Source organism: Leptodactylus fuscus, chromosome 6 (genome assembly GCF_031893055.1).
Source record: "Leptodactylus fuscus isolate aLepFus1 chromosome 6, aLepFus1.hap2, whole genome shotgun sequence".
Taxonomy (NCBI): Eukaryota; Metazoa; Chordata; class Amphibia; order Anura; family Leptodactylidae; genus Leptodactylus; species Leptodactylus fuscus.
Window position 1 is genome coordinate 108863339 of NC_134270.1, and position 27231 is coordinate 108890569.

General features: G+C 42.0%; 2 protein-coding genes across 3 annotated transcripts; one reads left to right on the top strand and one right to left on the bottom strand.

Moving 5' to 3' along the window:
* Positions 1-830: 830 nt before the first annotated feature.
* SS18L1 (SS18L1 subunit of BAF chromatin remodeling complex) lies at positions 831-13339 on the bottom strand. The gene is made up of 11 exons (XM_075278639.1): positions 13190-13339; positions 11008-11084; positions 10000-10084; positions 8706-8850; positions 8249-8446; positions 6976-7140; positions 6760-6861; positions 5243-5335; positions 2775-2903; positions 2539-2663; positions 831-1426 (listed from the first exon to the last, which is right to left on the bottom strand). Exons 1-11 carry the CDS (start codon positions 13256-13258, stop codon positions 1400-1402), a joined length of 1215 nt encoding a protein of 404 aa, XP_075134740.1. The 5' UTR covers positions 13259-13339; the 3' UTR covers positions 831-1399.
* Positions 13340-13691: 352 nt separating this feature from the next.
* On the top strand, positions 13692-24694 carry PSMA7 (proteasome 20S subunit alpha 7). Of its 2 annotated transcripts, XM_075277043.1 has the most exons (8): positions 13692-13872; positions 15499-15625; positions 16411-16535; positions 17652-17774; positions 17864-17983; positions 19919-19981; positions 20544-20604; positions 24542-24694. In XM_075277043.1, exons 1-7 carry the CDS (start codon positions 13777-13779, stop codon positions 20595-20597), a joined length of 708 nt encoding a protein of 235 aa, XP_075133144.1. In that variant the 5' UTR covers positions 13692-13776; the 3' UTR covers positions 20598-20604; positions 24542-24694. The 2 variants fall into 2 exon arrangements, with proteins under 2 accessions (XP_075133144.1, XP_075133143.1); XM_075277042.1 differs by lacking the exon at positions 20544-20604 and having other exon boundaries at positions 13693-13872.
* The last annotated feature ends 2537 nt before the right edge of the window (positions 24695-27231 follow it).

Here is a 27231-nt window from a genome sequence, read left to right on the forward strand (position 1 = left end):
AGCAGGCAAAGCTGCTCAGATAGGGAGAAGGAAAAACCCTTTTAGGCTAAAGCCCCATGTTGCGAAAACGCAGCTTTTTTTTGTTGCAGATTTTGTTGCATTTTATGGAGCCAAAGCCAAGAGTGGAATGAGCAGAAGGCAGAAGTATAATAATTAGCTTTGGCTCAAGAAAAAGAAGCAAAATTTGTACAAAAAAAAAAACAAACAAAAAAAACTGTTACCGTAACGTGGGGCCTTAGCCTAAAGTCCCATGAGGAGGAAACAGTTTTTTGTTGTTGCAGATTTTGTTGTGGTTTTTTGAGGCAAAGCCATTAGTGGATTGAGTAAAAGGTAGAACTATAAGAGCTTCCTATAGATTTATTTTTCTATTTGTAGCCAGTCTTGGCTTTGGCTATAAAAACCCACAACAAAATCTGCAACAAAAAAAAGCTACATTTTCCACAACATAGGGCCTTAGCCTTAGGCGCCAGGTTGCAGAAACATGAAAGAATGGCCACAAAAGGAATGGGAAATATATAGGAAGGACTTCTACTTCTACGTTTTTCTCAATCCACTCCTGGTTATGGCTTCAAAAAATACGACAAAATCTGCAACAACAAAAAAAAGGGGCATTTTTGCCACTTGTGACCTTTGCCTAAAAGGATTTTTTTCAGGCTTTAGCTTAATGGATAGATATTTTGAATTGGTAATCAATTGAAAATTGTCAGGTCTGACAACGAATAGGTCATCAATTTATAAGAGACTGGAATACCCCTTTAATGGTTGATCAGTGTTTACTCATTGGGGCTCTAACCATCAGGATTCCTGCTGATCATCAAAAAAATGGGCCCCAGCACAGAAATAGTTAAGGCAGCTTTACAGTGTGAGCCTCAGAAAACAGCTCCATATACCTCAGCTTCCTAGATCTCTGCAAGTATTGTGGAGTTTATGGGAACAGAGATCTCTGGAATCGAAACATTGATGGCCATCAATGGTCAATAAGTGGGTGTGCGACCTTTGGGCCTACCGCTGATCAGCAGAGTAACACCCCTTCCTTGCTAACAAAGACACAGTGCCATACATACAATTGTGGCTTTTCCTGGTACTTCAGTTCAATTGAGTGCACTGATGAGTCGCTGTGTCCGTGTTCCTTCATTCTGCGGATCAGCAGGGGCTCAGGGGTTGGAACTGACCAATCTAACTTAGCCTGAACTGTTGGAAATGATCCTAACTATTAAAAGGCATGCAGGGGCACATCACAGATGCAGAATGGATGGGTTGTCACAAAACATCTTCCTTGGTGTTTTATCCTTTCCTTAGAAAGAGTATTGGTGGCTCTATCACAGATCTTCCATCTTGGAATCAGTAGCTATAGCAGGCAACTCAGTCGGGTATCATACAAAGTTCTCCCAACATGTATTTATTGCTGGTAGTTTCCATACTGACCCTATGGGAAAAGAAATATAAAATACAACAGTTATTTCCATGAGTCTAGAAGAAGGAAAAGGAGAAAAACTGGCCAAGCAAAGCTTGTGTAAGAGCAAACACCTCAAAGTAGCACTGGGGGGGGGGGGTAGTGGGTGCTGCAAACAATCTAAAAATTCGATGGTTTATCCAATGGACTAGAAATCTTATGTTCAAGTCATAACTTACATAACTGTTATGGACAATAACATAATACAAGGTTACAATGGGCAGGCAAATCACTAGGATAAATCAATTAAAAAGAGACAGAGAAAAGGGAAAGTTGAAAAACTGGAGGAGGACAACCTTCATTGTTGTAGGCTCATGTAACCCCAGACTGACACTGGTCAGATCAGTTTAGTCATTGGCTAGGATAGCACCACCCCGATCGCTGTTCCCTTCAGTGTGCCACTGAGTATCTCTCAGCCTAAGTCCACCCCAAATTAAACATACATAAGATTACAACATAAACCACAGAACTTCTAAGCATACAATCATTTTTGTAAAGAAAACCGTCCCACTCCAAATATGATGCAAATAGAACTCACAATTTTATTGTAGCAACAATGGACAATTCATATGTATGCTTCATCCAAGTATCAAGGATGAAGGGTCGTATTGCACAGCATACTGTATATACTGAATGTGCACAAGACCTTCTTTCACATTTCCAGATGTGACTTGACAAAAGTTCAAATGGGACCCAAACATTGTGTTTAATAGATACTTGAATGAAGTATGCTTATGGATTGGTCATTATTACTATAATAATATTGAGATTTTCTATTTTCACCATATTAAGGGTATGTTCACACGGCGGTATTTGCATTCCACGTGTGAACATTACGTGCGGCTAGCCGCGACGGGATGCCAGTGCATTCTGCTTAGTGTTCCTTTTAAGAGTGGTGCTTTTTAAAGGAAACAAAGAGTTGTAGTTAGTGGCAGTGGTGAAAAGTCCTCTTTAAATGTCCCTTCAGTAGTCCTATGCTGTAAAATGGGGTACAGAATGAGTTCACAGTGTCAATGACAAGACAATGAGTATGAGATATTGGAGGGAAGGGGGTGACGACATATTTGTATAGATGTGTATACTACCTGTTCGTAGCCATAGGGCCTTTGTTGTGGGGCAGAAGACGCGGACTGTGCCCGATAGCTGGAGTAGGTTTGGCTCTGGCCTTGCTGGTAAGTTGAATACTGTGAGGACGAGCCCTGTGCTGGAACTGAAATGAATGACAAATTCCAATTTCAGCATCTTTGTTGGTAGTTGTAGTTTCCCAACAGCTTGGTTATTTTGTTTTGTGACACGGATCAGATTTGAAGCCCCGTCTTACCATATCCCTGTTGTTGCTGTCCTGGATAGTTCTGTTGATTGGAGTACTGCTGTTGCTGAGTGTATGCCTGTTGCTGACCTGTTCCTTGCTGATACCCACTCTGCTGTTGGCTGTACTGGGCATTTCCGGCTAAATAGTAAATAAATGAACAAACAAATAGGTGAATGGTGGACAAAGTGAATTACAATTACAGAAAAAGACCTGCATTTGTGACCCTGTCCCCTTAAACAGGGTCAGCACTACAGGGGAGTGCAGAGTTATCAATCACTATTAGGTCCTGGAGGGGGCCCAAAGGGGCCAAAATCCTCTCTACAATATAAGACGACACCAGTGCTATAGATAGCACATGGGGCCTTATTACAGATTTCCAAAGGGGCACAGGAGGTTTAAGTTACTCCTCTACCTCCACAGCTTGTCCATTCTTTTCCCCAGCTGTCCCTTCTCACCTGACTAAAATATTTAACCTCTCAGTCTCCTGGTCTCTTTCCTTGCTCCTTAAACATGCTGTCATGAAGCCACAAATAAAAGCTGACCTGGCCTGTGCTAATAATACCAAGCAGTCTCTAATCTCCATTTCTTCTCCAGACTTGGAACGCTTGGCCTGCTTTTGCCCAATTTGCTATGTCTCTCTATTGGAACTCCTTACTGTCTGACTTCCACATTCTATAGCCTACTGAACCTACTCTTACAGAAGTGTTCAATGATCTCCTGACAGCTAAATTTAATGGCAACTACTCACTACTTATTCTCTTGGATCTCTCTGCAGGTTTTGACACTGTAGGCCACCAACTCCTCCTCAGTATGCTTCATCTACTGGCTACAATGACAATCTTGGTCCTCTTATCTCTCTGACCGTTCATTTGGTTTATAAATTACCGGCTCTACCTCTTCTTCCATTCCCCTTGCTGTCGGCTCCTCAGGACTCAGTTGTGGGTTTCTAGCTCTTCTTTCTCTACACAGATAGTATTGGCTAAACCATCAGCAGATTTGGCTTTCAGTGCCATCTCTACATTGAGGACACCCAACGCACTACTACAAAATACCTGTAATGGTTTGTCTGTAACATCAAGTCTTCTCTCTATCTGAAACTTAAAGGGGTTGGCCATTTTCAGATCAATATTGGAGAAACAAATATTATTGTTTGCATAATAAAAAGATTTTTCCAATACACTTTCTGTATCAATTCCTCAGTTTTCTAGATCTCTGCTTGCTGTCATTCATTCTGTTACTTCTAGTGGATAAAACTCTGACCATGAATATGTGACAAATAATCCATGGTCATGTGACGGACATACAGGTGCACAAATTATTACCAAGCAGATGTCTGATTAGTGTGCTGTGACTTGATCATGGACTGTAAATCACATGACCATGGTCAGTAATTTATCCACCAGAAGTATGAATGGCAGCAAGCAGAGATCTAGAAAACCATGAGAAATTGCTACAGAAAGAATATTGGAAAATTGTACAACTTACTCTTATAAAAACAATAACATTTGTCTCTCAATATTGGTCTGAACGTGGCCAACCCCTTTAATCTCTCAAAGTGTGAATTTATTGTGTTTCCACCATCTACTAACATACCTAAACCTGGTACTTTCATTTCCATCCATGGCCTTAACTCAGATGCAGAATACCTACTGTCTTGGTGTTAATTTTGGATCCCTTGCACACGAGTCACCTGCACCTCAAAAACATTTCCAGATTCTGTCCACTTCTTTTCACAGAAACAACAAATAACCTTATTGTCGCTCTTACTCATTCTCATCTTGATTACCGTAAATCCCTACTAATCGGTTGGTCTAACACTTACTAAACTCATTCCTCTCCCATGTATCCTAAATGAATCAGCCAGACTCATCTTTCAGTACAGTTGCTACACTGATGCCTTCAGTCTGTGCCACTCACTACATTGGTTGTCTGTCCACTACACAATACAATTTAACCTTCTCATTCTCATCCACAAAGCTCTTCATAGCGTATATAGGTTACCTCCATTCTTCCAGCGATCTAATACTAACATGCTACATGATCTGAATCTTCCATTACCATCATCAAAACTTCTCTAGTTGTTCCAGTTCTCTGGAATGGGCTACCTTAACATTTCTGCTTAACTTGAATAGTTTCAAATGTGCCCTAAAAACATAATCTAAATTTTCTACACTTACTGTCTCTGAACTAACGCTTCTGTTTACTACTCCCTTCTACATTATTCCTCAGACCCTGATGCCTTTATCTAACAGTAATCCTGCATGCCAATGCACAGTATATGTACATATACAGATACTAGCTGGTGACAAAGTCATTCAGTTTTATTTGTGTTACCCAGATGGCTGGATCATTGTAAAAGCACATAGAAACATATTAAGCCCTCTCTTCTATATGAATCATTGTCTAATTTTGTCTGTGCAAGTTTTTAAAGTGCTGCTGAATATGTTTATTAAATGCATGTATGCTTTTTTCCTGACCTCCTTCATAGTAGTGCTGTGAGGAATCATCAAATGTCCGGTCATAGCTCTGTTCACCATAAGAGGACTGTTGGTATGAGTAGTCACCATGTCCTAAATTAGAGAACAACAGTAAATGGTTGTACAGCGCCCTCTATTTTATATAAAGAACACATCATCTTAAAGTGCAAATCTGTTCCTGAAGAATAAGACATTTTACATTTCTAGTAAACATATATAGAAGAGTTAAATGTGTTACATTGGCTAGCCAGGATTACAAAAGCATGGCTGCTATCGTACAGAAACAGCAGAGGGTGGTCCATGGTTTGTGTCAGGTATTGCAGCTTGGATACAACAAAGTGAATAGGGTTGCCATATCAGATTCAACACATGGACAGTTGTGTCACAGCCATGTTTTAACCTGTGTAACCCCTTTAAAGGGGTAATGAACCAATAAGACATAAAAAGCAGAATTATATACACCAAGACTAGTGCTGCAAGGCTACTTCAGCCATAACAATAGCAAGGTTAATCCCTTATGATACGCTGTGATCATCACCGCTAATGAAAGTGGATGTGGTGTGGTTGCACTACAACTTCATTTCAGACAAAATGACATGTCCTGACTATGAAATACATAAGAAAAGTTGGGAATAGATATTTCCTAATGTGGCATTATACTGTGTGGGGAGCAGTAAGGAGCAATATACTGTAAGTGGGGGCAGTAAGTATTATAATACTGTTTGTGGGGGCATTGAGAAGCATTATACTGAGGGGGGGGGCACCCAAACAATATTATGACGCCCCATTATCGTACCGCCTCATGTTATGCTCCTCTGTCGCCCCCCCCCAGTATATTTCCCCATTAGTGCCCCCACACATAATTAACATTACCAGCGGCCAGAAGGAACGTTCATCTCCCACCTGGCTCTCCTCAAGGCCTGACCCCTTACACTATGAAACAGCAGGGATCGGCAATTGTCCCTGCTGCGTGCACAACAAGGGATCAGGTGCAAGGGATCAGGACTTGGATGGTGACAGCAGGCGGGAGATTAAGGTTTCTCCTGGCCGTAGTCTGCCAGTGGAGTATCCCTACTGTATCATGTCGTTGCAGGAATAAAAGGTAAATATTGAATTCAACAGAATTTTGCGGCCTGGACTGTATATAATGTATTTTAGGGTGGGGAGAACTATTACCTTTGGGGGTCACCAGTATTTATGTGGTGGGACAAATAGGACAATATTACGTATGAGCGGGGACTGTTACCTGTAGAAAGGAGATAATTAGGACACCATTACCTATCTGTATTAACAATATGTTAACATCAGCCTCATGGTTGCCTTCAACAGCTATAATTGTAACTACACCTAACTACCTTTATATAGTCACCAAATTACTAATGGACCTTTGAAGACAACCATAAGGCTGATTTGGCCCTTGGCGAAAATGAGTTTCACTCCCCTGCTGTAAACAAAGTAGCCTTTATTAAGATAAACTCTTGATACCAGAAATCAACGTAGAAAGATGTGACACGTACCATCTGTGTAATACTGCTGGCTCATAGACTCAGAAGAACTCTGACTGTGTGCATACTGCTCGCTGTAGTACTCCTCTTGACCCAGATATTGCTGAGCAGAACCTTGACAAAGGGCATAAAGAAAAAAACACCTCAAAATTGGTTTGCAAAACAATGATATATATGGTGATATGGCATGGCATGTACAGTGAACCATGCCAATTCAATTCACCTCACCTTGTTGAGATGATCTGTATGGTCCCAAAGGCCTCTGACCCATCATGCTGCTTCCTTGGTTACTCTGGCTCATAATGGAGATTGAGGACTGTCCTTGGTAATGCTGACCTCCTCCTTGTGCTGTGGTGTAATGAGAGCTGGCAGCTTGCTGATGCATCATGGACACTGTTATACACAATAAAACAAAGTGAAAGAAGATAACATATAGTATGACAAAGTCATATATATATATATATATATATATATATATATATATATATATATATATATATATATATATATATATATATTATATGCATGCAGTGGCATAACAAAAGTCTTGTGGGCCCTGATGCAATCTTTTGTCTGGGGCCCCCTGCCTCAACCCTACAGCGAATTCTTGATAGTGATGGTTATGGGACCTAAGGAGTTTAATCAACCTCAGTGTGGTTAGGGGAATCTGTGGGTCTCCTTGGTTTATGGGCAAGATGGGAGCTGCTATCTCAATACTGATGCCAGTGGTTCCCTAAGGCTACTGGGCCCGTGTACGACTGCACCCTCTGCATCCCCTCAAGTTATGCCGTATGAACAAGGGCGTATCGATAGGAGTTGTCCTGATAGGGCACTACTTTAATCTAATGGGAATGCGTTAATGTTTTGACTAAAAACACTAGTCCAGTCATTACAGTAATACCAAATGTCTGTATTGAGAAAAAAAGGTCTCTAAATGAAGATTATATATATATATATATATATATATATATATATATATATATATATATATATATATATACATACATATACATACACATATATACACACACACACACACACACACACACACAGGCGGGTCCTAATAGAACTACACTAATCAAGTTGGCCATTGTTAGCCAATGGTTAATAACATTCATCCCCTGTCTACAGGATAGTGGATAATCATCTGACTGCTGGGGATCCAACCTCTGGGATGACCAGTGATCGCAAGAACAGGGGCCTGAAAGTTTCCCTGAAATCTCCAAGTGAATGGAGCAGTTGTATGCTTGGACATAGCTTCATTTTATGCATATGGGACTTCCGGAGATTGCTGTCCTGGCAGTCCAATAAGTGAATGGAGCAGAGACCATACATGTACACCATCGCTTCATTCGCATGTAGCATTCATGGGAAATATCGAGCCTCTGTTTTTGAGAGCACCAAGGGCTGACCTCTGAGACTCGTGTGGAAAGTGAATAAAGGTCTATATGGGAAAGCGGATTTGTCATAAAGTAGACTATTAGGCCACCATTCCACTTACCTGGGTTTGTAGGCATGTTCATATTAGCCCTTGACACATAGTTGCCTATGGTGCTTTGACTTTGCATTGGCATATTCTGAGAGCTGGGCACAGCATGACTATACCCAGGTGCTGTGCCATGAGAGCTGACTGCCATGCTCAAACTAGTGGTAGGCAAGGTGGTCTGTCCAGACTGCTGCATGGTCACATGGTTAGGGCCTATTCGAAAGAGAAAGGAAGGAGAAATAAATAATGTAGCCAAAAAGTAACAAAGAGTTAAGAGCATGCATACGCACTCCTTCAATAATTCTGCTAAACACATCTGGACAGTCATTAATCTATACAAGAATACATGAATGTGCTCATGACCCCTTCCAGGCGGCCATCAGATAACGCCATCAGATAGGGCCTCTCACCCCCTTAACAGTTGCATCAGTCTCTTGCTACACAATTGAAATATACCAGAGAGAGGCCTCACCATTACTGATCTGGCTCTGCATGAGGGAGGAGGGTGGTATGCTGGCACCCAGCGCGTCACTCAGATTGCCCTGGGAGTGAAGGCTCTGACTAGGGCCTGTTTGGCTCATCCCTCCTGGGCCCAGATTCATGCTTTGTGTCGGCGGCTGCAAAGAAAACTATGTCATTTCATAGGCAAATTCTACAGGCTGAAGAGAGGCGACACAAACGCAAAGGATTAGAGATACAGAAATGGCCCTGTTTATGCAAATAATTTTGGGCTGATTTATTAATAGTTGTGCTTCATGCCCCGGTCTTAATCCATTTGTATTCTGGCAGGAGATGTGCCAGAATTGAAATAAGTTTTCTGGTGTAATTTATAGTAAATTTGTTGGGTCGTCCCCCCCCCCATTTTTAAGATCTCTGCTTGCTGTCAGTGACCTCGGGCGCATGCACAGTGAAGCCATCAGACTCAGCTCTAGGCAAGTATAAATGACAAGTAGGTTTAGGATCCCAAATCAATGTGACAGGTCAGTGAATGGAAACATCATGAACACTGAATCCCCATGCAGATCTTCAAGGGAACCAGTCAGGACAATTTAGGACTAAACCACTCACAGGTCTTTACGGACTAGGGGTTTATACTTACCCAGTGGCCGTACTCCAGGACCTCGGGTGCATGCACAGTGAAGCCATCAGACTCATCTCTAGGTAAGTATAAAAGACCAGTGGGTGGTTTAGGATCCCAAATCAATGTGACAGGTTCCCTTTAAATGTACAAACATTTGTTCCCTACAAATGTAACAAACCCAACCCACAGCTGTGAGAAGCTTTAGGTCTTAACAGTGTTTTCATCTCCTGAGTGCACACAGAATCTTTCTATTTGATGACATCTAATCGAAATCTTGAAAATGGTCACAAGATAAAACATGAAGCATATTAGAAAGTTGCTGAATGTTTCATTATACGATGACTTTGCAAACTTTATTTGCATAGAGGTGGAAAAGCCCTTTTAAGACCGGACGCCTGCATGCAAATCAAACTGCAGGCCAGTCATAACAGCAAAACCAATAATCTGCAAAAAGCTAAATTCAATGATTAGACTAATAAATAAATGGAGCTTTAGGCAATAATACATAGACTTCATTATGTGAGCTTGGCCTTATGCTGGCCTAAGATGGCCCAATGCTATGGCTCAATATGATGACTAGGTCTATAATCGTCCTGTGCGGGGAAGGGACTAGAGACATGGAGGGAAATCTCTCTGCAATAAACTGAGGGATGATGCTGAACATTCTTGGAACAACTATACTTACCGCAGGGAGCAACGATTGCATATTCTGATTGGAATCAGCTATAGTTGCCAGATAGACCAGATTTCTGTGCAGGATCTGCTGGTATCTGCAAGAAATAGCAGGAGAGATGACATACAGCATTATGCAGAACGCTAAATGAGCATAATCCTACATTAAACATAGCAGAACATGTTCCAGCAATGGGAAAAACAATTTTCTGTCCCAAACTCCATCTCAGTGGAAACTTCTATTCCTTCAAGAATATGTCCATTGACCAGAGTTACATGTCAATATCACTCACCACCCTGGTAGAAGCACACTTTGTTCTCTGGACTGGCACTGCCATTTACTGACCAGCAGTCATCACATCCCAGGCACAAAAAAAATGGCATCTTTTTACAGATGAATGCAATGCAATGTTAGGGTACTGAGATGGTGTCAAATATCCTTAAGTTTACACACTGAAGCTTAAATCACAAGATACAATGTATAACCAGCTTGCAATGTTTGACAAACAACTGCAGACACTCTATAACAGTGACAACCACAGTGTCCCATAATACTGACAAAAACAGAGCCTCCATATTAATGAGATCAACAGGGCCCATAATATTATGAGGTCCCATAATAGTTACAGCCACCGAGCCCTCATAACAGTCTCGGCTACAGTGTCTCCAAATCAAAGACTGCCACTGATCCTCCATAATGGTTACAGAAAATGATACCCTATAACAGCAACAGCTAATGAGGAAGACAAAGACCCATCAAAGTGACAGCCACAAGTGTCCTCATAATAGTGACATCCAACGCGCCCCATAGCAGTAATAGAAACAGCATAGTTATAAGTAACAGCTTATTAGCTACCTATATATGGTTTTAACCTTAGTGCCAACCACAATGCCTCACAAGTAATCTTGTACAAACTCCTATAGCCACTAAGTTCTGTGTATAAGATTGCTTGTGCCAGGAACATAAAATCCAAATTTGGGGAATCTTTTCATGTATTTATTTTTATTTTGCTGTACTCACTGCGTGCATTCTGCTGTCTTCCCCTTGCTTTGATAATCCATAATACACTGTATCAGATGATGGTTCTCATCTAGCATCTATAAAAAAAAAATATCACAAAATAATTATTTGTAATTGTTCTTCATAGATATGACCACTCTTTCACTGCAGTAACCAATCAGATTTCCCCTTATAGGGAGTTTGTCAGCAGTAAATTGGCTATAAACCTAATCCCAGTACCTTGTAGAGGCGTTTCTACAGTTTCCAAATAGGTCTTTGTTATTCAGCTTTTGAGTCCAATTTTCATATACATTTGTCATGCAAATGAGGGTTATTGTGCTTTGGGATTGTGCCTTAGCCTGTCTGGGGTATGGTTTCAGCTTTAAATTGCCAAAGTATTCCCCCCTCCATTAAATAAGTGAGGCATAAGGTAAGATAAGGTTTAGAACCAAGTTACCGCCATCAAGCTCCTTTTACAGAGGTCCACCCTGGATTGTAAGTATGACCACCGCCAAGCTGTTCTCTCCATTCTCTGTAGTCAGTGCAGCTTTGCAGTGAACATCTCATTTATGTCTGATAGGCCAAACTGGCACATCAACTGGGCAAACACATTAGATGCATGTGCCTGCTGACAATTAAATGCCTATTGGAGCAGACCAATTCATCCATGACATTTGGGCTGAAGACATATATTAAAATTGTGTATTCAGCTCTAAATGCAAAAAAAAAAAAAAAAAATTCACATCCATATATTCTAATTCATAGAGATGTCACTCATCATTTACCATCCTTCTAAGGGTATTTTCACATGTATGAATTTGGAGCTGAATTTGAAGCAGATTCTGCCTCAAAATCAGCTCCAAATTCCAGCTGAAAATAGTCTCCATTCATTTCAATGGGAGGCAAATGCTGATTTTTACCTTCAGCTAGCAGAAACAAATTAAGCATCATGTTTTATTTTCGGGTGGATTACACTTAACTCCCATTGAAGTGAATGGGAGGCCGAATATTTCAGCTTGGTTGGTGTGGAATTTGCAAATTCAAACTAATTTGATATGGAATTCAAGTGTAAAAATTCAGTTTAAAATTCCTTGAAGAAAAATGAATCTGTGTGAACACACCCTTAGGATCAAGGATTGGCAATATTGAGATGAGCATTAGAAAATTGACATAGTATCAGTTTATGACCTAACCAAATCTGGTTGGTTGCTACAGGCAATGCTATTTTGTTCCTGGCAACTCCACACCTCACCACCATTCATGCAGCTACATGGCAAGCATTCTGTGGCAGTCAACCAATAGTGACTAGAGAAACATCATGGATTAAGCTCTGGTTACAGATATAGCTAGATAAGATCAATAATCACAGCTTGTCCAGACTTAGCAGCAGATTGTTTCTGTATTTTCAACAGGTGATTTCAGGCATATACATCCTTTACCAATGTATAAGCAGATACCAGTGGTGCAAATACTGAGTCTTCCCAACTGTTGTGAAACTACAACCCCCAGCATACTGTTTTCAATGAATGTTGGGAGTTGTAGCTTTACTATTACTGTAGGGACCTGTGTTGCAGAATACTGTAACAAAATGACAGTTTTATAGGAAATAATATTTTGCATTGAATTGAGTAAATGATTGCAATAGTTTACTAAAACATAATACATCTGAACCTTCATGGTGTATCATTTCAGAATCTGTACTACAGATACAGCCACCTAATTCATCCCCAATGCAAATAATACATCCAATGCAGGTAGCAACACATTATAATAGAATTATGCATCAAATGGTTACATGGCAGTAAGAGCAAGAGGAAACCTTAAGGAGCTGATAGACAATGGTGATTTATAGGCTCCTCTTCACACCCCTCCTCCCTAATCCAGAGATAAGAATGAAGGCACTCAAGGATGCATCTTGCTCATTCTATCATCATGGAGGCAAATGACATCTTAGAGGACAGCAGATTAGCACCATAGCACCACCTGCAAATCCCAACATTCCCTTGCAAATCTGGCTGAAATAAATAAATAGAAATCCCATAGAAATATACACACATTGCATCTGTCAATCATTTTGTGAGCTGGCACTCATACATCTCTCCCATGTTCTTAATACTATGCATGACACATGAGGAATTTATCTCCCTCCCCCTCCTTAGAATAAAACTGGTGCCATCAGACACCCCCCTTGCAGAGCATTTACCTTCTGTATAGTTTGCTGGGTGACCTCTCCTTTCCCTCTCGGTCTGGCTGAAGCAAAGGCCACAGACATGATTCCCCACTGTGCCACCGTGTGTGTCTGATCCTGGGTGACAGCAGTATAAATTATTACAGATATTCTTAATATCTGCACCCTATTACTAGCCAGAGGATTCTTATTCTATGCAGCAGACAGGGGGGCCGAGCACCAATGGAGCGACCCGTTTTTACTTGTATAAAATGTATACAGTCATTTCTTGCTCTCCTCCATAGTTTGGCCACTAACACGGCTACTAAAATAACAAATTTGATATTAGTGTATACAGCGCCTAGGTATGGGTAAGATTTGGTTTCAACTCCCCCTTAGAAAAAATGGTACATTCCACAAGCCGGGTTTCCTGTCTAAAGCACCGGGTAGCTTAGGTTCCCGGGGGTGGAGTTTAGCTACGCTGTTTACGTAGCGTACAGTAGCGGAATGACTCTACTCTTACGTTAGGCAGGGAGGCTAAGTACGCTTCTTGAATAGGAGGTGGATGAGTGCGCTGTTTTCAGGAGGTTTCAGTTTGTGAGCAGTCAGACCCCGTTGTGAACATGAGCTACGACCGGGCCATCACAGTTTTCTCCCCAGATGGGCACCTTTTCCAGGTGGAATATGCCCAGGAGGCCGTGAAGAAAGGATCAACCGCGGTAAGAAGTGGCCGTCACCTCAGCTAGGCAGTAACGTGGATTGTAGTGGGGGTAGGGGGCGATCTTCGGGTTACTTATGGGGAGAGAGGGGCTAGATGGCTGTATACTGCTCAAGTAATTCCTAATCTTAGGAATTTGGGGATCCCTTGTTATAAACTGACAGGAGAGGGGGCTCTAGGTTCATTTGGGTAGACCCCCTACAATTGGCTAGGCTTGTGTTACAATGGGGTGAGTGGTAAATGGTTCCATTTCTAATGAGTACCTATGACCTCTAGGGCCCCTGCAGCCTCCTAATACAGTCCTGTCCTGCTCAGTAGTGCCCGGGCCCTCCACTCTATAAGGAAATGCAGCTAAGGCCCATTTAAAGGGATTTTCCAGTCCAAAATGGAGTTTGTATAATACTGACCAATCCACAGGATAGGTCATTAGTACGTTATCCGTGGGGGTCTGAGACCCGGACCCCGCACAGATCAGCTACTCTGGTAACTCCAGGCACTGGTGCTGTGGTTGGGGAGCACATATAGACAGCTCCTACCGTGTTTCTCCGAAAATGAGACAGGGTCTTATTTTTCAGGCACCGAATTTTGTAAAATGGTTAAGGTTAGTAACCCTAACTTACTTTCCTAATTCATGGTGCAGGCTCAGCGGGTCATAAACTTACTGGCACGCTCTCTTCTTGAGTAGCATTGTGCCCTCTCTATCTCCGCTCCTTTATGGTCTCCTTTAAGCTAAGAGGGAGGGGCTGTAGTGGAGTGGTTGCATCTGTGGGAGCCAGCAAGGGTGACACCTGTCTGGTCACAGGGGTAGCCAAGCCCACAGCATAGAAGCTGCTGGGAGACAGGACTCTGAAGGGGAGAGTGGATTTTGCCCCGACATGGTCGGAGGTAGCGGGGCACTTATCCGGGCGATTGAGAGCTACGGTATGCCTATTGTCCTTCTCTCTGTGATGTCACATGACATAATCTAGCACTGATTGTAACTAGGGATTATATTTCAGTCTTACTTCAATAACCCTGCAAAAATTAAGCTATGGTTTATTTTCAGGGAAGGGATTATTTTCGGAGAAACAGGGTATTTGAGTAATTGGTTGAATAGGAGCTGCCTGCTCTTGGTGGACACTATATTCGCTTTTGGTCGCCAGATCAGCCCCCCACGATCACGTATTGATGACCTATCCTGTGAATAGGTTATCAGTTTGAATAATCAATTTAGGGCCAGGAAACCCCTTTAAATGAATAAGGCCATCTGCAGTTACCTGCATAGGTGGATGACCAAAGCGAAGGATCCACAACACTTGTGTTCTTTCATCCTCAAGATCAGCAAGGATTGCAGAGGTTGAACTGGAAGCAGTCATAAAATAGTGATGTATCATAGTAACATGCTATCACTTTACCCCTTTAAAGGGAACCTGTCATCAGGTTCATGCTGCTCAAACAATTTAGACATGATTGGGGCAGGTTTTCAGTATCTGGACATTTTTCCAAGAATATTTCCTTTGTTGAAAATAGGATTTTAAATAAAATTATCTAATAATGAACATTTATTTACCTAAACCCCCCATAAGCATTATAAATCCACCTTTGGGGCTGTTGAGTTAAATGTGACTTCTTGTTCCACCTGTATTAGGTTGGAGTGCGTGGTAAGGAGATTGTGGTCCTTGGTGTGGAGAAGAAATCTGTAGCCAAACTTCAGGATGAGAGGACAGTGCGAAAAATCTGTGCGCTGGATGACAACGTCTTCATGGCTTTTGCTGGTAAATTTGTGTTGATGGGAATGGTACTTCTTTTTTGCAGCTGTAATGCCGACCCTGAGGCTCAGACTCCACATCGACACTAGTTTCACATACGTGGTTAATTTGATACACTACACAATTGTGCACTATCCCAGTGCGGCATACAGTCTTGACTTGTAAGTGTCGCCAGGTTTCCAATTATTCCCTGTCACACACATCCCCACAGTATAGAATAAGTGTGGTCATAGCAGTCCATAATTTTAATTGCATTTTATGAAAAGAGAAACCTTAATCTGAAACGTGGCCATATGAAAAGCATCTGAAATGGCTCCAGATTTTAGGGAGGATTTTGCATTATTTGAAACGGTTTTGCAGAATTAGAAAAACATTGGTACTTTCTTACAAAGAATGGTGATGCACTTGCCCACAGGTTGTGTGCTGTATTGAAACTCAGCCCCATTTCACTTTCATGATTCTGAGCTGCAGTATTACACTTAAGCTCTATTCAGATTACAATTTTTATATCTGTTTAATAGATACAAAAAAGGACGCAAACAGATGGCCATCCATTTACATAGTTATCAAGGTTTAAAAAAAAAAAATGTAGAGAGAGAGATATAGATTTTTTTTTTTTTTTTTTTGACGTACATAAAAACGTAGTTCTGAATAAAGCCTTACGCTGTGGACAGGTGAGGCACTGTTTTCTCAAGAAAGTGACCATGGTTTTCTCATCCTGTACAACACAGTTATTAAACTAAAGAACTTGGAAGTTTAGCTGGATAACAAAACCCCTTTGTCTTTCACAGGACTCACGGCTGATGCTCGGATTGTAATAAATCGTGCCCGTGTGGAGTGTCAAAGCCACAGACTGACAGTAGAGGACCCAGTGACTGTTGAGTACATCACACGATACATTGCCAGCCTGAAGCAGGTAAGGAGCCAGCCGCAATTTTTTTTTAAACTCTTTTTATTGAAAAAGTGTACAACAGATTACACAACAGGAATACATAATGTAGAAGAAATGACAAAAGGAACATAATCTGGAAATGGTCATAAACCTAAAAAGATCTTGGCAAAAATATATCAAGGAACCAAAACAATTCTGCATAGTCCATGCTAGTAATAGATAACAAGCAAAAGTCATCCAGTAGAAAGTCCAGGCTCGAAAGCTTAAAAAAGGTATCGACCTCAATCCAACCTGCAGAGGGCGAGAGCATAAAACAGGAGAAACACATACAAATATATACTCCGCTCCAAATATAGCACAACTAAGGCCTGGGGTTACCCTCCTGGCATCTAAGCAATGAATGCACTGAGGGCAGAGTGAAAAGATGGGACTGTATACAGGGTTGGGGGAGAGTCACACCAAATTTTTGAGGGCAACCCCTGCCGTTATATACTATTTTATTATATGGGATAGTGGAATTTACCAGCTTCCTCCACATTGATAGGGAGGGGGGTTGGGGAGACCTCCATCGCTAAACAATAACCTTTCTAGCTAGGAAAAGGGACTACCGCAAAAAGATGCGAGATTGGTGTGATCACATCTCCTCATCCAGAATAGCAAACAAACATATTTCAGGTGAGAGTGGAATTGGGGCGTTTAGGAGGCCTGATAACAGGTTGAGCCAGCCACAATTTATCAAAGCCAACCAATCATAGTGCAGTATTCATTATTCCAGAGCAGATTAATACATGTAAACTGAGCTCTGATTGGTTGATCAATAAGGCTTAATATTACCCACAGCAAACATGACAACTGTGTTTTAAGGCAGTTTTGATGAAATAGACTTATTGTTGGCAGACCTTTTGTAAATCCTTAAATAATACATTCCTATAGTTTACAGCAGCTCTCATATAGAAGTAGCCAGACTTTTAGAAAATTTAGTTTATACAGTGTGAATGAGATCTAAGTGTTTGCGTATATGCCCCATAGCTTTAAGTTTTTTTCTTTTTTATCTCATAAACCTTCAGTCTTCACAGGTTGTCATGTACTTGCCTTATATACCTAGGGCACAATGCAACTTAGTACATTTGTTTTCTCCAGCGCTACACTCAGAGCAATGGCCGCCGGCCTTTTGGAATATCTGCCCTTATTGTGGGATTTGACTTTGATGGAACTCCTCGTCTCTACCAGACAGATCCTTCAGGGACTTACCATGCTTGGAAAGTAAGTGTACCAAACCATTCCTTGTGGGGGAGGTTGTAATTTAGGTAAACAGCAAAGACTTCACTATATTCTAATCTATTACTCAATAGGCCAATGCTATCGGCAGAGGAGCCAAGTCTGTCCGTGAGTTCCTGGAGAAGCACTACACTGATGAAGCCATTGAGACAGATGATTTGACCATTAAGCTGGTCATTAAAGCTCTGCTTGAAGTGAGTACCAGGTCTATGGTTTTCAGCAGGTGTTTAGGCTGCATTATACCCGGGGCTTCTGTCATTGTTATTTACTTCTTTAGGCTAAGCTCCCAAGTAGCAAATCGCAGCAAAAAAATGCGGCGGAAACATGATGCGTTTTTTTGTCCTCTGTTTTTCATTGCATTTATGCAGTTCTCTCCTCTTCAGGCTTTCTCTGCTATTATAATTATATGGAAAGTGCCAGCGTTTCCACAGGTATAATTGACATACTGCAATTTTCAAAAACGCAGCTTTTCTGCTTCAGATTTTTTTTTTTTTTTTTTTTTTTTTTTTTGCAATGTGTTGATGGGATTAGCAAGAATCCCATCCACTTTGCAGGTACTATAAAGTACAGCGTGTTTTGCCAAGCCCAAAATACTTAGTTTTTGCAATGTGAGGCCCCAGCCTTACACGGCGTCCTGTTCTGATTTGTCACAACACAAAAATGAGTAAATATGGTTCTAACCCTTGATTACCTGCACAATCCTGCTTTGTTAGCAAAGAATTATGCACGCTGTTATTTAGGCATTCTTGTGATGAACTCAAAAGTAGATTACAATTTACCAAAGCAAATCAAGAGGAAATCCCCTTTCAATTGTGTCACAGGGGTATCCTATGATATAATCAGTATCATATGCAAATATCCCAGGGTCCATTGAAGGAGTCTAAGTGTCTGTTTCTGATTATTGTTGTAATGGCATACTTGGGTGCAATCTGAATACTGGTACATTGGCTAATATGTAAATATGAAATATCATGAACAATTAATAACAAAGCCCAATCCAGAATTTAAAAAAATATCAATAAAATGAAATCCAGACCTTTTGCACCCACTAACCTTAAATTAAATACAGGAAAGTTAGTTGTGGTGAATGTGCAGAGAGACGACTATTGTGTACGTGTGACCACCATACTGCATTACTGCTGGTGGATATTAGCAGCAACTGAATATTTAAACCTGCTTTTTAACTTGATTATTGTCCCCTGTTTTTGTTGCTCTTGGAAGGTGGGAAGATGACTTTTTCTTTTTTTTTTTTTTTCTTTTTTTTTTTTTAAATATTTCTGTCAGTGTCACCAAGGGCAGAAGAGACCATATTTCCTAATGGTAGCATTTAATATTACATACTATGTACTGGAAATAATTCAGAGGTTTAATTGAGAAAAATTGCAGTAGGATCTTGTTACAGGTTTGTTTTTACAGTGTCTACTCTGTGGTAAATATTACACTTTACCTTTATGCCGTTTCAGACCGATATTAAGAGACAAATGTTATTCTTTGTAAAATGAAAATTTCTACAATTTTCAGATATACTTTCTGTATCAATTCCTTCTAATTTCTACATCTCTGCTGTCATTCATTCTGCTTACTCTCAGTGGATAAAAATCAGTCCATGGTCATGTGATCCACAGTCCATGGTCATGTGATGTACAGTCCATGGTCATGTGATAAGCACACAGGTGCACAGCTCGTTACCAGGCAGATGTCTGATTACTGTGCTATGACTATAATGAGCAGTGCACCTGTGTGCTCATCACATGACCAGGGACTGATTTTTATCCACTGGAAGTAAGCAAGATAAGAGACAGCAAGCAGAGATTGGAACATTGTAGAGGTGTTTTGTTTTGTTTGGTTTTTTTGTTTTAATTATATAAACAATAACATTTTTCTGAAACTGGACAATCTGTTTAAAGCCTTAGGAGGCTTCAACCTGCGATCATTAGAATAATTATATACCTATGACAAGCCCGGGAGCACTCAGTAGGCTTCTGACTGCCATAGTAACAAGACTTCTATGACAGAGACAAAAAAAAGAAGTCATTAAGGATAAATATTGGCTTGCTGCTCAAGGGGTTAAGACTCCACAAAAGTAGTTGCCTATGTTTCACTAATATTTTATCTTTTTCCTTCTACAGGTTGTTCAGTCTGGAGGTATAAATATAGAATTGGCCGTCATGAGGAGAGACCAACCTCTAAAGGTATGTGAGGTTACCACTTGAAAGCTGTAGAAAGAAATCCTGGCACTTTTTCTTTATTTTCTAGTGTTGCGTATATATATTGCCATAATAATGGCATCCACCATTACAAGCAATTATTCTAGAGCAGAATAATCTCCCTAATCTCTGATTAGAATTAGATGCATGTAAGATCAGATGTGCATTTGTACAGTGTGGCCCAACTAGAGATATATATATATATATATATATATATATATATATATATATATATATATATATATATATATATATATATATATATACACTAGAGGGAGGACCCGGCTTCGCACGGGTATATTACATTTTATGTTTGTGTAGTGGCCCCATAAGAATTGTCCAATTTTGCACTGGTGTATTATGTATGTGGTTTGTGTGTATGTACATAAGCGTCATGTGATTATGTGTATCTCATTTTGGATGTCCACGAAAAACCTGTGATCAGTTGTTATGGATACCTGGAGTAAAGCTGTATCTAATCCTTCCCCGTGTAGTACTGTGTTTAGATGCAAGTGTCTAATTCTTGTTGGTGTGGTACTTTGTGCAGATGCACATATCTAATCCTCCCCATGTGATATTGTGTGAAGAGGCGCGTATCTAATCCTCCAGTAAGTGAAACTGTGTGCAGACGCGCGTATCTAATGACTCTGGCGTGTGGTACTGTGTGCAGATGCGCGTATCTAATCCTCCCCCATGTGGAACTGTGTGCTGAGACGCGTATCTAATTCTCTGGCATGTGGTACTGTATGCAGAGGCCTGTATCTAATCCTCCCCTGTGTGGTATTGTGTGAAGAGGCGCGTATCTAATCCTCCCCCGTGTGATACTGTGTGCTGAGACGCGTATCTAATTCTCTGGCTTGTGGTACTGTGTGCAGAGGCATGTATCTAATCCTCCAAAGTGTGATACTGTGTGCACACACGTATCTAATCCTCCCCTGTGTGGTACTGTTTGAAGAGTCGCGTATCTAATCCTACTGCATGTGGTACTGTGTGCAGACGCGTGTATCTAATTCTATGGCGTGTACAACTGTGTGCAGTCGCGCGTATCTAATCCTCTGGAGTGTGGAACTGTGTGTAGACGTGTGTATCTAATCCTACGGCATGTGGTACTCTGTGCAGACGTGTGTATCTAATCCTATGGTGTGTACAACTGTGTGCAGACGCGCATATCTAATCCTCTGGAGTGTGGAACTGTGTGTAGACGCGCGTATCTAATTCTACGGCATGTGGTACTGTGTGCAGACGCGCGTATCTAATCCTCCTCCATGTGGTACTGTGTGTAGACGCGCGTATCTAATCCTACGGCATGTGGTACTGTGTGCAGACGCGTGTATCTAATCCTATGGCGTGTACAACTGTGTGAAGACACGTGTATCTAATCCTCCCCTGTGTGGTATTATGTGAAGAGGTGCGTATCTAATCCTACAGTGTGTGGAACTGTGTGTAGAAGCATGTATCCAATCCCCCGGCATGTGGTACTCTGTGCAGACGTGCGTATATAATCCTATGGCATGTGGTACTGTGTGTAGATGAGCGTATCTAATCCTCCCCCGTGTGATACTGTGTGCTGAGACGCGTATCTAATTCTCTGGCTTGTGGTACTGTGTGCAGAGGCATGTATCTAATCCTCCAAAGTGTGGTACTGTGTGCACACACACATATCTAATCCTCCCCTGTGTGGTATTGTGTGAAGAGGCGCGTATCTAATCCTTTGGCGTGTGGAACTGTGTGTAGACGCGCATATCTAATCCTACTGCATGTGGTACTGTGTGAAGACGCGTGTATCTAATCCTATGGCGTGTACAACTGTGTGAAGACACATGTATCTAATCCTCCCCTGTGTGGTATTGTGTGAAGAGGTGCGTATCTAATCCTACAGCGTGTGGAACTGTGTGTAGACGCATGTATCCAATCCCCCAGCATGTGGTACTGTGTGCAGACGCATGTATCCAATCCCCCAGCATGTGGTACTGTGTGCAGACGCGCGTATATAATCCTATGGCATGTGGTACTGTGTGTAGACGCACGTATCTAATCCTCCCCCATGTGGTACTGTGTGCTGAGACGCGTATCTAATTCTCTGGCTTGTGGTACTGTGTGCAGAGGCATGTATCTCATCCCCCAAAGTGTGGTACTGTGTGCACACACACGTATCTAATCTTTCCCTGTGTGGTATTGTGTGAAGAGGCACGTATCTAATCCTACTGCATGTGGTACTGTGTGAAGACGCGTGTATCTAATCCTATGGCGTGTACAACTGTGTGCAGACGCGCGTATCTAATCCTCTGGAGTGTGGAACTGTGTGAAGACGCGTGTATCTAATCCTATGGCGTGTACAAATGTGTGCAGACGCGCGTATCTAATCCTCTGGAGTGTGGAACTGTGTGAAGACGCGTGTATCTAATCCTATGGCGTGTACAAATGTGTGCAGACGCGCGTATCTAATCCTCTGGAGTGTGGAACTGTGTGTAGACGCCTGTATCTAATCCTTCGGTATGTGGAACCGTGTGCAGAAGCGCGTATTTAATTCTCTGGTTTGTGGGACTGTGCAGACCCGTGTATCTAATCCTCTGGTGTGTGATACTGTGTGCTGATCTGTGTATCTAATCCTCTGATGCGTGTATCTCAGTTTGGATATCAGTGTTGTATTGTGCATGTGGAGTGACCGTGTGTATTGCAGTTGGAATATGAGTGAAAGTCTTGCAGGTTTGTATTGGCTAAGGGGGGGGGGGGGGCATTGTGTTGGGAAAGCTGTATCTCAGCAACGGTACTTCCGAGCGAGTTGGAGTCTCGTCTTAAACCTTCCCGGATACCTGAAGTATCTCTGTACCAAATTTGGTGAAGATCGGTCCAGTCGTTTGGTTCGCATTAGAGCACAGACAGACAGACAGAAATTCATTTTTATAATATAGGGAGATAAATATAAAAAAAATTTTTTATCTATGTATTGGGTAAAACACGTGGCTTAAGCTACAAGTTTAAATGATCCTCGAGCTGTTGATGCTCAAATCTACCAGTCGTTGTACAACATTTAATAAACTTGGAACAAATTACAGCGACCCAGCTTTCCCCCATTCAACTTTTTCTGCTCTGTAGGCTTCTACTTAGGCTTTCTACCTAAGTGTTGCAGCTCATCTATTAATTTTAATGTATTTGTTCACACACTCTTTTCTTTCTCAGGCGACTTGGACCATGGGTCCGTTAAAAATGGGCGTGGATGCATCACGCCAATGCAAGTCTATGGGTTTGAGGGGAAAAAACAAAAAACATATAGTATCCATTTTATATGGAGCTAAAGACTTTGCAGACAGAAATAATTTTTTGGGGAAAAAATCCATTTTTCACAGGTGTGAAAAGTGATCAAGCAAGGAGCCTGTGCTTTCCAATATTAGCACAGATAACACACCTCCCCAAAATGCAGACCTGTTAAAGGGATTCTACCATTAAAAACTTTTTTTTGGCGTTGACACGTCGGAATAGCCTTAAGAGAGGCTATTCTTCTCCTACCTTTAGATATCTTCTTCGCCCCACCGTTCGGTTAAAATTCCGTTTTGTGTCGGTATGCAAATGAGTTCTCTCACAGCACTGGGGGCGGGCCCCAGCACTCAAACAACACTGGGTTTGTCCTCAGTGCTGCGAGAGAACTCTCCAGCGCCACTTTCATCTTCTGCAGGAATGCCCTCTTCATGCAGCTTCTTCCGACACAGGCGGTAAAACTTGTAGCCCTTGGGCAGAGCCGACTGTGCATGCCCGCAGCCACAAGAAAAATGGCCGCTTACACAGTAAGTAAGCGGCCATTTTCTTGTGGCCTGAGTTCTCTCGCAGCATTGGGCCCGTCCCCAGTGCTGCGATAGAGCTCATTTGCATACCGGCGGAAAATGTAGTTTTCAACTAAAGTTGCAAGTGTGTAGTGTGATGTCAGTAGCAGATGCACCTGCAGGAAAAAGTCAGCTTGTTTGTTCATCAGGTTTCACAGGTAGTTTCCCATGAGGCAAGCCCAGGTTTCAATCTTTATTGAAAATTGCCAAGGTTGTAATCTACAGACAAATTTGCAGCAATAATTGTCATCATACATATGTTCTGCAGTGCAATTTTTTTGTTTACTTGTAGTGTATGGGTGGAATGTGCAGGTGAACCCTAATTATTATACTCTGGGGTCTGAGGGGACCCCAGAGTATAATCATAGCACCAGCTCTGGGGGGGGGGGGGTGAAGGGAATGCTCTTGGGAGCATATAATGCTGTGTTGGGGACATTGTGGAGTGGCACTTAACAGTATCATTCCCTGTTCACAAAGTGGAATCTGGCACTGATTATGCAGCGGATTTTGCACCTAAATCAGCAGCAGATTCCTCTCTCATTATGTCTATTGAAACTAATTAATATAAAGTTGTTGTTTTTTTTTGTTTTTTTTTCTACTGCAGTGTGCATGAGTTACTCCAAAAAAATGCCCACTGAGGCTCTTTCACCCAAGGGCCCACACAAACCTGGAGCCGGCCCTGCATGTGAATGTGTGGTTAACTTTTTTTTTTTTTTTGTCTTGGCAGATCCTGAGCCCTGAAGAGATAGAAAGATATGTTGCAGAGATTGAAAAGGAGAAGGAAGAGAATGAGAAGAAGAAACAGAAGAAAACATAATACTCTTCTAGACCATATGGTGTAAATCAGTCTGATAATAAATGTTTTTCTTTTTTAAATTTCTTTAAGGGCTCAGTGTTAGTTTTATGTTTTTGTATATCACACACTGCAGGATCATCAACTTTCTCAACCCCTGTCTAGTACAATAACTGCCATCTGAGGGTCCATTCACATGGAGGAAAATGGTGTGGAATTTCAGCGCTGAAAAAAGAAGCCTCCCATTGACTTCATTGGGTTCATAGCAGAAAAAGGAGCCCATTGAAGTCAATAAACAGATTTTGTATCAGCACTGAAATTCCACACCAAATTCCTCACCATTTTCCTCCATGTGAATGGACCCTAAGACCAGGGGTCTTCAAACTGCAGCCCGCGGGCCACATGCGGCACGCCAAGCACTTCTGTCCGGCCTGCCGACAATGCCGGCAGGCGTGCATTTATAATGAAGCTACTGGGGAGATCAGGCCATGGAGCGCACTTCACCTATTGGAGGACACCGCTCCTGATTAGAGATGAGCGAGTACTGTTCGGATCAGCCGATCCGAACAGCACGCTCGCATAGAAATGAATGGACGTAGCCGGCACGCGGGGGGTTAAGCAGCCGGCCGACGTCAAAGCGGAAGTACCAGGTGCTTCCATTCATTTCTATGGAGCGTGCTGTTCGGATCAGCTGATCCGAACAGTACTCGCTCATCTCAACTCCTGATGTCTGTGCGACCTGCTGCTTCCAGTGTCCGCCTGTGTCCTCCTGCCACATCGCTTGTGTGCGATGTAAGGAGGATACAGGAGGCACCGCTCCTTATGTCTGCGTGGCCTGATCTGCCTCCGGTATCCTCCTTACATCGCATACATGCGATGTGACAGGCGGACATCGGAGGCAAAGCAGGTCGCACAGACATTGGGAGTGGTGCCTCCTGTATCCTCCTTACATCACATACAAGCGATGTGGCAGGAGGACACAGGCGGACACCGGAGGCAGCGCAGGTCGCACAGACATCAGGAGCGGTTCCCTCCAATAGGTAAAGTGAAGTGCGCTATCTCCATGGCCTGGCCCAATATAGTCAACTGTGCCCCTCCGTCACTTCGTCAGTAAGGTCACCCTAGCAACGTGACCTGACCTGACACAGCCCAAATTACAGTAAGCAAAGCCACTACCATACTACAGTTTGCTGTGCCGCTCAGCAGTGGTCTCCCTGGTCAGGTTTAGTGCCTGCTGCCTTCCTGGACGGACCCTACCTACCTGTGCCCCCTGAAGTAAGCAGTATAATATCTTACTGTAGGAGAAATAACACCTCAGAGGGCGTTCACACTTGTGCTCGGTGTCTGGTGTATAGCATTCCGTCGGGTTTCCATCTTCAGTCGCAGCTAAACTGGACAGGGGACGGAAACCCGGCAGTCACCTTTAAAGCCCATTCAATTGAATGGGTTTGTAAAGGTGACCACTAGTATCCGCCTGTGGCCTGTTTGCGGGGAAACTGTTTTTTTTTTGTTGTTTTTTTTTTAAGTCGGACATAAAGTCCTGCATGTCTGATTTTGTGTCCGGCTGAAAAATCAGTTTCCCCGCAGACAGGACACAGGCGGACACTGGTGGTCACCTTTACAAACCCATTCAATTGAATACATACACCAGACACTGAGCACAAGTGTGAACGCCCCCTGAGATTGAAAATGGAGTGTCCACCTCCACCCCACAGTTGCATTCATCTCCATTTTTTCTCAATAACATATAGGAATAGCCTTAAGAAAGACATCTAAAGGTAGGAGAAGAATAGTCTTTAAGTGTTATCGAGAAAAAATGTGATATTTATTGGTAGAATCCCTTTAAACTATATATCGGCTCTCCAATGGTCCGAGGGACAGTGAACTGGACCACTGTTTAAAAAGTTTGAGGACCCCTGCCTAAGACCATCCAAAGTCTTGCATAGCAGGCCTGCAGGGGAAAAAAAAAAAAGCGTGAAAAACAATGGCAACGCGTTGGGGTTTTTTTCCTAACATTTTTCACAGAAACTCCACTGATGTTTCTTCTGTGGACTTTCTACTTCCATTCTACCTACAGGGAATCCCCCAGCAGTTTCGTAGCTATAGCTGACATGCTATGATTGCCAAAAAAATGCATATTTACCTGCAGTGTGTGGATGAAATTTGCTAGAATCACATCCACTTTGCAGTGACTGTATAATACCATTGTTTTTTTCTGTGGCAGCCAAACTGCATCATTTATGCCATGTGGGGTCCTGACCTGAAAGTGGCTTTCCTGAATTATAATACTCATGAACTATGCTTATAATTAAATAAGAAATATAAATAATCACTCAGTATATCATTATTTCTGGATGACTAAGAAAGTAAAGTACTGTAGAGAGAACAAATCTCGGTTTATTTTTATAAATTACGGGCGCTAAATAACGCAGCGTATACGCTTGTAGCTCCCATTGAAATCAATGGGATCTTTTTGAGCGCGCAAAATGCTGACACGCGTATACGTGCCAGCTTGCGCTCCATTTTACATCGTGTGAACGCACCCTTTGCGATTCTGCCTAAATTCCTTGAAAAACTATTTTGAGACAGCTTGCCAGTGGTCAGTTTAATAACCCATTCATTTC

Bases quoted from the DNA above. Each gene is read 5' to 3' on its own strand.
- SS18L1 (XM_075278639.1), bottom strand. From the start codon at position 13,258: ATGTCTGTGGCCTTTGCTTCAGCCAGACCGAGAGGGAAAGGAGAGGTC. The intron at 7,141-8,248 runs GTAAGTGGAATG...TGTGTATAACAG, and splicing joins GAACATGCCTACAAACCCAG to TGTCCATGATGCATCAGCAA. The intron at 5,336-6,759 runs GTACGTGTCACA...TCTCTAATTTAG, and splicing joins CCAGCAGTATTACACAGATG to GACATGGTGACTACTCATAC.
- PSMA7 (XM_075277042.1), top strand. From the start codon at position 13,777: ATGAGCTACGACCGGGCCATCACAGTTTTCTCCCCAGATGGGCACCTT. The intron at 17,775-17,863 runs GTAAGTGTACCA...ATTACTCAATAG, and splicing joins GGACTTACCATGCTTGGAAA to GCCAATGCTATCGGCAGAGG. The intron at 19,982-24,541 runs GTATGTGAGGTT...TTGTCTTGGCAG, and splicing joins GGAGAGACCAACCTCTAAAG to ATCCTGAGCCCTGAAGAGAT.